Below are 13,651 nucleotides of genomic sequence, written 5' to 3'. Positions count from 1 at the left end.
CAAAACCTCTTCAGGCCTACAGTGATACCCCCTTTTCTACACAACAAAGCAGGACATATTTACTGAAATAAAGTTTCTTTTCTTGTCCAGGTGTACCCCGCCTCTCGCCCAATGTCAGCTGGGATCAGCTCCAGCCCCCCGCGACCCGAATGCGGATAATCGGTTAAGGATAATGATTTATGAATCAATAGCACATGTGTATTCCTAATGATTAGATAACATCTGAAGTTATTGTGCTCAGTTCATTATTCAGAGTAAATAAGCCTCACATATGATAACTGTATCTATTAGTAACATTTTATTACACCGTGTCCTTATCCTACCTTGTGCCTTTATGCAGACCAGCAGTCCCAGTATCACAAAGATAGACATGGTAGAGTCTCTGTCCAGATGTCTTATACTTACATATAATACTTATATACTATATTATACATACTAATACTTTTATATAAAACTTAAAGAGCATGTGCTCATGAAGCTTGTTTAGCATAACTAATAGCTAGCATTATTTTAAACAAAGAAGATGGTCCAGAGTTACACTTCATCTCAGAGATACAGTATTGTACTTCATTTCTAAAGACTTGAATTAATTTATTTCAGTTATATAAGCAACATGTTTTGTGAAGCAAGTTATTGAAACAAAAATATAGATCTTTTTAATTTTTAGATATTTAAGTGAACTGAAAAAACTGAAAAAACATTTAAATAGGATGCTCATTGTAGTGGCCGTGGCCTATATCCAGAGATTCAGCTGCTTGTAAGAATATTTTTTTATGGGCGAAAACCGTTTTCACCTCGATCATAGCGGCACCTAGCCTGGGTATACCCATACTGTCTTGCGCGCTCGAATTTAATTTCAAACCTCCATCCAGTCTGGCAACCAGGAAGCTTTCTTAGCCCTGTTTTAGGGATCCAATCACAGAGCGGGGAGGGACGGCAAGACGATGACGAGTACTACTCGGCACTTGGAAGCTTGTAGTTTTCTTACGGATCTAACATGGCTGCTGCAGACGCGAAACTCTCTTTAGCTGTAGATGGTGTTTTAAATAGTTAAGAGCGAAAGTTGAAAGGCGAAAGGTCTCTCGGCGGCTCCGCTGTACCCCGGCTCGTAGCCAGATCACCGGTGGTCTCACTGGTGATCTGGACAGCAGAGGCGCCGAGAGACCCGCAGCAGCTTGTTTATTGCCCATAAAATCAGTGGATGTGTGTGGCTGAATGACATGAGGGGGAATAAAGCGTGGAAATAAATCTTGCAGAAAGCGAGAACTGGAGAAGCAACGCAGCAAGCAACACTCTCTCACAGACACACACACAACAAACATCCATTTCTGTTGCTCCACTACGTCATCTGGTATAACTGATCTGATTGGCTAAGAGCTACCTACAGACGCTTTTGATAGACATTCTAAGCGCCCAATAAACGGCTCCGGAGGATCGTAAACCACACCTCCTCTACGGAGAAATGAATGGCTGGTTTCCAGACCAAATCTCATTTGAGATTTGTCTGGTGTTAGCCAGGCTAAGCGCCACCTGCTGGTGGATGTGTGTCATTTTTTGTGCCTGCTGTACGTGCATCAGTCTGTACCAGCCCTGTACATTGTATGATAAAGGCTGCAGTATGACTTTCTTCAATGGAATTAAAATAAAATAAAAATCCAGGCAATTTCAATCGGGTCCTTGTAGTCCTGGAAAAGTTGCAATTAAAATGTTTTATCTGTTCTGAACATAATAATAACAGAGATGCTGGAGCAAGCTTAAAATGTCATTAAATGCTTTATTATTATTTCCCCACACTATATTTTATTGTGTATTCAATGTATCACGTGTGTTTCCTATGAAAACAACTCTGTTAAATTATTTGCTGAAAAACTCCCAATATACCAGAGGAACATATTCAGTGACCATGATCTTACAAAACACAGAAATATAAGATGAGTACAAAGCTTTAAGAGGAATTAGACAAGTTCTCCCCTGTCAGAGTTCCTTAGTAAAAATATCACAAGAGTGTTGTTAAGAGGACAGGGATGGGGATTTTCTTTCTATAAGAACATAGCATTTACCAAGTTATACTGCTGTTGTTTAGGGTTGTAATCTTGTGTTTCAGTGGTTTTCTCTGTCGGTCTGTTCATCATGGTGTCTGCTGTCATCACTGTTCACCTCATGGAGAAGCTCAAGAAGACAAAATAAACAAATAGTTCTCTGCCAACCAATCTTACAAATATACTTTAAACACTTATCTAAAAAAAATTAAGAAAACTTAAAAGTACGTTGTGGAGGTTTTTTTTTTTTTTTTTACAAGTTCCCATTGTGTTTTCGTATTGTGCATGCAGAATAGCTTATTCCTGCCTCATGCTATGACACTGATGGATGGCTGGGGACAGTAACACACCAAGAAATGTAGCAATGCACCAAAAGTTATAAACAGAAGACTACAAGCCAGCAAACAGATGTAAAACAATAAAGGGTGAATTTCATTAAATCATTTATTGGTTATCCTTTGGTTAAACCCAATAATAAATGTGCTCACCTTGTAAATAAAATAATTGGAAAGCAATGGCAATGTTCGAAAACTGTTTGTAAGAAAATTTGTACTTTAAATACTGAATGTGTTCCTGTGTATTTACAATATCCTAACAAAAATTGCATATATGTTTGTATAATATGTGTTTACTAAGTCTGTGTTAATCCTGGATGAAAACAGTTTCTGCTAAATTACTGTACATACTGCCATCATTGGACATCTATTAAATTCATGTGATTACACATACAGCTGTAAATGTATGTTCTACACATTTTACGTCATATAACTTTATGTTTCAGCTCTGTTTGCTTTTATTACTGTTAAAACAACAATCAGTAATGCTCTGCCAGTTCTTATAGAAAAGAAAAAAAACACCCCACCTTCTTAACAACACTCTGTGATATCTTTACACTTCCTGTTGTAAAACGATTAAAGTATTCATGTTAAAGACTCAGAGAAGACATCTATGTGTATTTTATATATATCAATGCACTGAAATATGCTATTTAAAGCACTGTCTGGTAAACTAAGCAAACATACACCTTTATCCTGATGACACTGTTGTTTAGGAAAATAGGAAACATAAAAACAAAGATATTAAACTAAAAAAGAAGTGAAGGTGAGAAAAGCCCAGTTTTCTTGTTTGTGCCCTCCCCCTGCTTTGTTAAATAAAGTTAAATCTCAACGAGAAAAACTATGAGTCGATTTTCCAGAGTCAAGGAGCAGACACGGGGGACCGAGATGTGTGGTAACTAGGGCAGGAAACACTCAGACATGAGAACTTGTCAACTTCCTCTTAAATACATGTGGTTAAAAAATGCCCATCAGGTTATTGTGGGTTGCCAATGTTGCTGTAAAAATGTGATTTGAAGTTACTAACATTACTAACATTTTGTCAAAGCCCTTTTTATTTTTCAATGTAGATGACACGACGACCAGCTGAGGTGAGTGCTGAGGATGTGAAAGAGCTGTTGGAAGTCTCTAATAATGATATTCTGATGGATATGTGTGAAATGATGAGTCAGGGCTGAGTATGATTGATATGAATATGTTGGAATTTGCATATGTAGCATTTTCTTAATTAACATCAAGCTCTTGAATGTCTATAGTGTTTAAAGTGCAGATGGAGAGACTGAATGAGACAGTTCTCTCTAAATGGTTTAATAAAGCTGATTATGAGTTATTAAAGGCTGTATGTATTTTGTTGCATGTGTTTGTACAGGTGGCTACAGTAGAACAGTTGAAGCTGATAGAATATATTATAGATAGTCAAATGAACAGCCCTGCCACATAGAGCCTTGTGCTCTATATGGACTATATGTACACCATGCTGGGATTAATTTGTGTAGCTTTCTAATTCAAAAATGTACCATGAACTTTTAAATTTTTTTTTAAATTGTCACAGATTTTCCAGACTGCAATAAGATGTGTGAGGTAACACATTTCCTGTCAGGGGCTGTTCTCAAATAACCAGACCATTTCCTTGTATCAGACATTTTGTAAAATGGAGCTCATTGTACTTCTCTTTGTCTCTTCACTGCTGCGATCATGTGAAGCACAAGGTAAAAACTTAATTTTATTCATACTTTTTGTTTTTGATTGACTTTGTTATTTTTCCAGGTCAAAGTTGTTGTACTGTAACAGACTCTTTCAGTAATACATGTAGAAGCCAGATAAGAAACGTTATGCTTCATTGGAACACATTTTTTTACATTTTGTAATATGGCAATCATGATTTTTCTTTTTATAAATCGACATATCCATTTATACTTAGCTTATACTTGAGGAATTCCTCAACAAAATTTAAAGTAGGAATATAAACATATGAATTGCACTTTTCCAACTTGGGAGCTTTAGCAAGATTAATTATTGAATATATTATTTTTCAACCTGAATCTTTTCATTCTTGCTTTACTTCAACTGCACCAAAAATATGCTGTATGTATACAGACCGGAGTACAGTAGGCTGTTAAAAAAGGCTACTTTAACATCATCTGTAACAATAGGAACTTCCGTGCCTGCACATTGGCTTGTGCATACAGAGGATCGTCATCCTCACAGACATCATTCTCAATGATGGGATACAAATATCTTACATTTTTCATTTAGTTCTTTGTTTAGTCCTTTGTCATTCTTATTTTGCTTTGAATTTCCATAAGATTGTAATCCTTTAAATTAAATAACATATGTGGGACAGGCAACCCTCAAATTGGTTTGATACGCATTAAAGCCAAATGTTAAAGGTGTAAATGCATCTGTCTCTCCAAGACGAATATGAAAACCGCCGTCCTCTCATGGTTTACTGTAGCAGCTCAGTAAGCAGTGTGTGGAAAAATCCACTCACTGTCCAATTTTCTGTCTCTCTCATCTGTCCAAGCTAGAGAACAAAATGAAAGAAAGTCCCCTGCTTTTTAGAAGAGACAGAGTGGGGAATTCACCCATTAAAGACTCTGAGTAACACCTTGCTCTCATCAAGTTTAGTTTCACAGCTCTAATCTGAGGCAAACTGAAACCACACAAAGCTTAAAGAGACCCTGATACACTATGATGAGTTAAATGTAGTTTAATTTGATGATCCGATGCATTAGAAATATAGGTGGAATATGGTAACATTCAATATAGACCATGTTATTTTATGATGTGTCTTGTTTTCACAGGATCCAGTGATGTGACTCCTGTGTTTGTGAAGAAGGGAGAGGATGTGCTGCTGAATGTCATGAAGGCTACTGGTCCTGAGGAAGTTGGTTTTGTTTCATGGAAGTTCAATAAAGAAGGAATTTTAATATTTCCACCTGGAGGAAAACCAACAGTCTCTCCTAATTACACTGGGAGGATTGAGTTTTCTCAGACAAATTACTCAATGAAACTGAAAAATCTACAAAAGACAGACAGTGGACCTTATATTGCAGTAGTGTTCAGAGGAGTAACCCCAGAAACTACTGAACACATCGTCACAGTTCAAGGTAGGTTTGTTAACATTTCGAAAACTGATGGAGTTTCTGTTATCATGTACCTAAAACTAAAAACACTCCTGCTGTTTTCCTCCTCAGATCGAGTGTCTTCAGTTAAACTGTCAGTGGACTCTGTGTCCAACAGCTCAGACTCCTGTAACTTCACTGTGACCTGCAGAACACAGGACTCTCACATTAACAGCACTGTTAGATGTGTCAACCAAACCTGCAGTCAGGATGGAGGAGAGCAGTCAAAGGTCACGACCTCTGGTGCTTCTCTCAAAGCTTACCTGGCTAATGACTCAATCATCTGTAACCATAGCAACCAGGTCAGCCAGACTGAGGACATCAATATAATTGAACATTTATGCCCCAGTTATGACGGTGAGTCTGAAGAAACAAATCAACCAACTGACACAAATGCTTAGTTTTGATTGTAGCACAGTTAAAATGCTAAATTAATTTGCAATGAAATGCTAAAACATTTGGATTTGTTACAAAAAAAGTGAAAAGTGTATGTGTACATTTTCATTGTGTTTTAGGAATACGTAGTCTGCAGGATTTTTGCATCGAAGACTTGAGTATGGCATTTTTAAAAGCACCATTTGCAGTGTTAATGTCATTCATGGATGTCATAACATTCATAACATTCATTTATTTATTTATTTATTTTTACTGAAAACTGCCATGAAAAGCATTTTCTTGGAGAGGAAACACAATTTGTGTGTGTGTGTGGAAGGGACGTAAAGTCAATTTAAAATCTTGATTTTTATGTATCAGTGAAACCTCCTAAAAAATGACAAGCCTTATCTACTTATCTGTTGTACTTATCTAGCTGTCACCACAAGTCTAGAGCAGGTTAGTGAGGCAAAAGGTGAAACCTCTCAAAAGCACAGGCCAACAAGATGTGATGTTTCAGAAGCACACTCTCGACTTTGTTACATGATTTAAACCATAAAGCATCATTTTCTAATATTGCTTTTGTGTTCTTTACAGATCCTCCAGAACCTTACACCAATACTAGCAATTATGTGGTTCTTGTTGTCATACTAGTTCCGCTTGTCATCATCATTTCTGTGACAGTGTGGTACTGTCTAAAGAAAAGAAAAAGTAAGTCCATACATGCACAGACCATTCATACTTTATACTCTTTACTGTATAGTGTATAGACACCATGGGAACCTGCAGCTGATCATTATTTACATTAGCCAAAGTTTGGCCAAATATCTGTGTGACTTAAAGCCTCTTTATGTTGTTTTTGTATTTAATATTGAATATTTAAAAAATGTTCTATTACTAGAGTGGATCGTAGAAAAACAAGGCAATCTCAGAATTGTTGCAGTCTTTGTACTTTAGTCCTTCATTCTTAGCATCTCTCCGTCAGAGGTATCTTCCTACATCGCTGTTTGCCAAAGCACATTTTTGTTACAACCTCTAAGAGTCACAAACATCACAAATAGTATATCCGACACATATGTGTGAAGGTAGAGTTATTTAGATGCAAAGTGTAAAGCTCTCAAAATCATATTTACATTAAAACAAATCAACATGTATTTTTTATGACTGATCTGCAGATAATAGAGAGAACATGGAGGATACAGTATATGAAGTTCCTCAGGTAAGCGCCAACAGTTTTTTAAAAAACATTTCTCTCCCAAATTTGCCAGACACAGAGGAACATAATTTAAGATATTGAGCAATTTAACTATTAAGAGCATATTACAGGAAACAGGCAGAATACAAAAAAAATTATAAAAATAATCATAAACTGGAACTTAACATACTTTTGTTGGCTATCCATATGACACTAATCCTTTTACATTTCCTCAACAGTGTGCTCTATTTACTGTATATGACCTGCTACACCAACTTCTGCACCTGCCTGCTGTTCCTGTTTCTGCTGCTTGTTCTCACCTGCGTCATGCACAAAATCTACCCGTTGTTCTCTCTTGTGCTCAAATGTAATGCTTTGGACCTGAAGCGCCACGATCCAGGCTTCCAAACCTGCTGCTGAGGTCTCGTCTGGCAATAAGTCCACTCAAACTCTGCTGCATGTGTGTCATTTGCATGTGTTGTATTATAGTTTTTCCATCATTTTGATGCATTATAGTGAACTAAAGCACAAGACAAACACAACAACTGTGTCCCAATTCGCAAAACTGCAAATGCATGATCCAAGGCTGTTGTGTTCTCAAAACCCTTCATGCAACAGTTAACATGAGCTACATGTGACTTCCTGCTCAGCCAAATGTATTTCTGCTTCTGAATTTTTTCCCCCTTGCGCAGTGAATACAGCTTGAAGAGAACCAGAAATCTATTTTCAGTCTTAGAACAAACCAAGAGAATGAGTGTGGATACTTTCTTTATGTAATTGTGTTTAAGGTAAATTATTCAGAAGTTTGTAGTTTTTGAAGGGTTGATAAATATGTTGCCTTTAATCATATGAAGATGACTTCACTATTTAAAAATGGCAAACAAGCCTTGCTGAAAATGTTCATATGATTTGTTTTCCAGGTCACAGCCCAACCTCTGACTCAGAATCCAACAGATGATGCTCCAAACTCCACCTACTGCATGGTCGGCCCTCACACTGGACCTGGAGGATCCACGGAGACCAGATCCCTGGTTCAGCCAGAGAGTCTGTATGCTCAGGTTGACAGATCTGTAAAAAAATAATCAGGAATTCCACTTGCAATGTATATCTGACCTGTTCTACTACGAAAAGACTGTTAAACAAGGAAATGTTACTAAACATCACACACACTCAGGATTAGATTTTTATATCATCACATATTGAGCCATTAGGTCCAAGCAAGTCAAATGCCACAAAGATGAGTTTTAGTATGTTATTTCTGTGCTCTATCTTGGGATATTGTTTACAATAATTCTACTAATAATACATTGAAGATCAATGTGTGACAGAGACACAGCTTGGGTATGTTGGGTTGACCCTTTATCTCACTTTTTCACTTGTCTGGATGTTTTCATTACAGTCCAATTATAAATATGCAATTCAGATAAAACTCACTGCAGTGACCATTATCTCAGCGTGATGTAAAAGCTTCAGTTGCCATGAATATTGTATCTGAGCATGATGAACAAAATGATGCCACATTGTTCTAGGAGCAATGATTTACAGTATGGAAGTGTGAATTTCACACATGGTTGTTGGGATGAGAAGCTATGAGCTTCAGCACTCTGATACAATCGATTATTAAAAAGATGGTATGCTGCTTAAAATGCAAATAACTTAGTAACTCTTCATATACTTAAATATTATACTTATATACTATATTATAGATAATAATACTTTTATATAATACTTAAAAAGCATGTGCTAATGAAGCTTGTTTAGCATAACTAACAGCTAGCATTATTGCAAACAAAGAAGATGGTCCAGGGTTACACTTCATTTCAAGGTTACAGCATTGTGCTTCATTTCTAAAGACTTGAATTAATTTATTTCATTCATATAAGCAATGTGTTTTGTGAAGCAAGTGTGTCATATTTTTTAAGTTGTTTTTGAAGATATCAAAGTACTCAACTGAAAAAAATTAAATCGGATGCTCCTTGTAGTGGGCGTGGCCTATATCCAGAGATTCAGATGAGTGCATGGAATACGTGCATGTAAGATTTTTTTATTTTTATGGGCTAACAATGCTATTTTTGTACCTGCCATACGTACAGCTTTCTTTACCAGCCCTGTAATGTTATGCCGTTTATAGAAAAAGGCTGCAGTATTACTTTTTTCAATGGAATAATAAAAATAAGAATCTGAGCAATTTCAATCGAGTTGAGTACTGGGATCGCCCCCTCGGGCTTGGAGCCTTAATCAGAGAGTCCTTGTAGTCTTGGAAAAGTTTCTATTAAAAGTTTTTACCTGTTCTGAACATAATAATAACAGATGCTGGAGCAAGCTTAAAAGTGTCAATAAATCCTTTATTTTTCCACAAAATATTTTGTTGTGTATTCATTGTATGAAGTGTGTTTTCATATGACAATAGCTCTGTTTGATTATTTGCTAAATAACTCCCAATATACCAGAGGAGAAAAAACTCAGTGAAACATGATCTTACAAAACACAGAAATATAAGATGGATTCAACACTTTAACATATTTCCAATGATGGCAGTATGTACAGTATGTAGCAGAAACTGATTTCATCCAAAGATTAACATAGACTTAAACACATATTATATATAATTATATACAATCTTTGTTAGGATATCGCAAATACACAGGAACACATTCAGTATTACATATAATTTATTAATTCTTGCACGTTGTTGTCCTTGTTCATACAAAAATGGAACGTTTTTTGCAAACAATTTTCTAACATTGTCATTGCTTTGCATTTATTTTGTTTACAGAGAGAGCACATTGACTATTGGGCATGATCAAAGGATAACCAATTTTAATTTAAATGATTTAATGAGTTGAATCCTTTATTGTTTCCAAACTGTTTGCTGGCTTGTAGTCTTCTGTCTCACTTTTGTTGGTGCATTACTCATTATTTCTTGGTGTGTTACTGCCACCAGCTGTCCATCTGTGTCATAGCATGAGGCAGGAATGAGCTATTGTACATGCACAATACAAAAACACAATGGAATCTTGTTAAAAAAATAAAATAAAAACCCTCCAAAACATACTTTTAAGTTTTCTTATTTAAAAAATATATATATTTGTAAGATTGATTGGCAGAGAACTATTTGTTTATTTTGTCTTCTTGAGCTTCTCCATGAGGTGAACAGTGATGACAGCAGACACCATGATGAACAGACCGACAGAGAAAACCACCGTCTTCACCAGACACACATTAATATGTGCAGAGTCAGTCTCTGAACCTGAAACACAAGATTACAAACTGACACTACAGATCCACACTGTGACACAACAGCAGTATAACTAATTTCTTTTACTGAAATAAATGTGGCAAGTTGGTGGAAGTGGAGTACATTTTAACTACTTTATATCTGTGCTTGTTTAATCTAGCACAGTATCATAATTTATTAATTCATCATGTGTTTTTGTTAAATCTGTATCTAAAGCTGTGTGGAGTAAAAAATAGTACATTTCCATCTGAAACCGAGTGCAGTGGTTTAATAAAGTAGCATTAAATTGATATGGTCAAGTATAAGTACCTCTAAATTAATTAATTATTTAATAATAACTGCTTTGGCAGAAATTAATTTAACTTAAGGAGTGGACAAATAACTCATTGAGTTGAAATCATTTGCTGACAGCTTCCTCCCCCTTCGTTGAGGTTACAGGAGTCTGAGTTTATGAACACAGAGTCCACTGACAGTTTAACTGGAGACACTGGATCTGAGGAGGGAATTTTTCACTTTTATAGGTAATTTGTCTCAGAAAACTGAATCCTCCCAGTGTAATCAAGAGAGACTACTGGTGTGCTATTAGGTATAAATGTTAAAATTCCTGCTTCATTGAACTTCCAGGTAACCAAAATAACTTTCTGAGGACCAGCAGCTTTCATGACATTCAGCAGCACATCTTCTCCCTTCTTCACAAACACAGGAGTCACAACACTGGATCCTATAAAAGCAGTAGACAGATAATCTGATAAAAATCACACACAAAATGTATGATTAGTTTCAGTTTTTAGTATTCAGCACTGAATAGTATTCCATCTCCATACTGTATTTGGACATTTTGGTCATTATTTAAAGCAGGCTTCGTATATTTGCCCCTGTCACCATCAAAGTGCAGAATGAAATAACCTTAGCTTACCATACTGTAGTTTAATAAGGGTTGTAAAATGTAATTATTTATATATATGTATATAATCTCATTTTTTTAGTAGTAACATCTGTATTATTTTTTTCTTTTTTTTAATGAAGAAGTCATTCAATATTTTTCTTCTTCTTTCAGCCTTTTTCTCTGGCACTGGCTTCTTTTAGCTGTATTTTTTTCTGAGAAGGTTTTCATTATTAGATTAGGTCACTGAATTCCTGATGGAAGAAAAAAATGAGAAATTTTACTCCATATCAATTCACTACACAAAACCTCTTCAGGCCTACAGTGATACCCCCTTTTCTACACAGCAAAGCAGGACATATTTACTGAAATAAAGTTTCTTTTCTTGGTGTTTTCTTCTTAAATTCATAGACATCTTCTTGAATACTTGGTAACTTGGTTCATTTTGTGCATGGTTATACAAACAAAAAAGGATAATTAATTTCCCCTTCCTGATAAAATAGAAAATTATCCGGCTTCCTCCCACAGTCCAAAAACATGCACTTAGGTTTAATTGGTGACTCTGAATTGCCCGTAGGTGTGAATGAGAGCGTGATTGTCTGTCTCTATGTGTCAGCATTGTGATAGTCTGGAGACCTGTCCAGGTGTACCCCGCCTCTCGCCCAATGTCAGCTGGGATCGGCTCCAGCCCCCCGCGACCCGAATGCGGATAAGCGGTTAAGGATAATGATTTATGAATGAATAGCACATGTGTATTCCTAATGATTACATAACATCTGAAGTTATTGTGCTCAGTTCATTATTCACAGTAAATAAGCCTCACATATGATAACTGTATCTATTAGTAACATTTTATTACACCGTGTCCTTATCTTACCTTGTGCCTTTATGCAGACCAGCAGTCCCAGTATCACAAAGATAGACATGGTAGAGTCTCTGTCCAGATGTCTTATACTTAAATAAAATACTTAGATACTATATTATACATACTAATACTTTTATATAAAACTTAAAGAGCATGTGCAAATGAAGCTTGTTTAGCATAACTAATAGCTAGCATTATTTTAAACAAAGAAGATGGTCCAGAGTTACACTTCATCTCAGAAATACAGTATTGTACTTCATTTCTAAAGACTTCAATTAATTTATTTCAGTTATATAAGCAACATGTTTTGTGAAGCAAGTTATTGAAACAAAAATATAGATCTTTTTAATTTTTAGATATTTAAGTGAACTGAAAAAACTGAAAACATTTAAATAGGATGCTCCTTCTACTGGCTGTGGCCTATATCCAGAGATTCAGCTGCTTGTAAGAATTTTTTTTTATGGGCGAAAACTGTTTTCACCTCGATCATAGCGTCACCTGCTGGTGGATGTGTGTCATTTTTTGTGCCTGCTGTACGTGCATCAGTCTGTACCAGCCCTGTACAGATCGATGTTATGGCGTTTATGGTAAAGGCTGCAGAATGACTTTCTTCAATGGAATTAAAATAAAATAAAAATCCAGGCAATTGTAGTCCTTGAGTCCTGGAAAAGTTGCAATTAAAATGTTTTATCTGTTCTGAACATAATAATAACAGAGATGCTGGAGCAAGCTTAAAAATGTCATTAAATGCTTTATTATTATTTCCCCACACTATATTGTATTGTGTATTCAATGTATCACGTGTGTTTCCTATGAAAACAACTCTTAAAGAATTGGACATGTTCTCCCGTCTGAGTTCCTTAGTAAAAATATCACAAGAGTGTTGTTAAGAGGACAGGGATGGGGATTTTCTTTCTATAAGAACATAGCATTTACCAAGTTATACTGCTGTTGTGTAGGGTTGTAATCTTGTGTTTCAGGTTCAGAGACTGACTCTGCACATATTAATGTGTGTCTGGTGAAGACGGTGGTTTTCTCTGTCGGTCTGTTCATCATGGTGTCTGCTGTCATCACTGTTCACCTCATGGAGAAGCTCAAGAAGACAAAATAAACAAATAGTTCTCTACCAGCCAATCTTACAAATATACAAACACTTATCTAAAAAAAAACGAAGAAAACTTAAAAGTACGTTGTGGAGGTTTTTTTTTTTTTTTTTTTTTTACAAGTTCCCATTGTGTTTTTGTATTGTGCATGCATAATAGCTCATTCCTGCCTCATGCTATGACACTGATGGATGGCTGGGGACAGTAACACACCAAGAAATGTAACAATGCACCAAAAGTGATAAACAGAAGACTACAAGCCAGCAAACAGATGTAAAACAATAAAGGGTTAATTACATTAAATCATTTATTGGTTATCCTTTGGTTATACCCAATAATAAATGTGCTCACCTTGTAAATAAAATAATTGGAAAGCAATGGCAATGTTAGAAAACTTTTTGTAAGAAAATTTGTACTTTAAATACTGAATGTGTTCCTGTGTATTTACAATATCCTAACAAAAATTGCATATATGTTTGTATAATATGTGTTTAAG

General features: G+C 35.8%; 1 protein-coding gene across 1 annotated transcript; it reads left to right on the top strand.

The window, feature by feature from the left end:
* The first annotated feature begins 4,025 nt into the window (after positions 1-4,025).
* On the top strand, positions 4,026-9,418 carry LOC131979774 (SLAM family member 9-like). Its single transcript, XM_059343789.1, has 5 exons — positions 4,026-4,083; positions 5,179-5,484; positions 5,572-5,856; positions 6,469-6,582; positions 7,987-9,418. Exons 1-5 carry the CDS (start codon positions 4,026-4,028, stop codon positions 8,022-8,024), a joined length of 801 nt encoding a protein of 266 aa, XP_059199772.1. The 3' UTR covers positions 8,025-9,418.
* Positions 9,419-13,651: the final 4,233 nt, after the last annotated feature.

Source organism: Centropristis striata, chromosome 11, assembly GCF_030273125.1.
Source record: "Centropristis striata isolate RG_2023a ecotype Rhode Island chromosome 11, C.striata_1.0, whole genome shotgun sequence".
Lineage (NCBI taxonomy): Eukaryota > Metazoa > Chordata > Actinopteri > Perciformes > Serranidae > Centropristis > Centropristis striata.
Note: the sequence above shows the minus strand (reverse complement) of the source record. Positions and strands in the feature narration are given on the sequence as shown.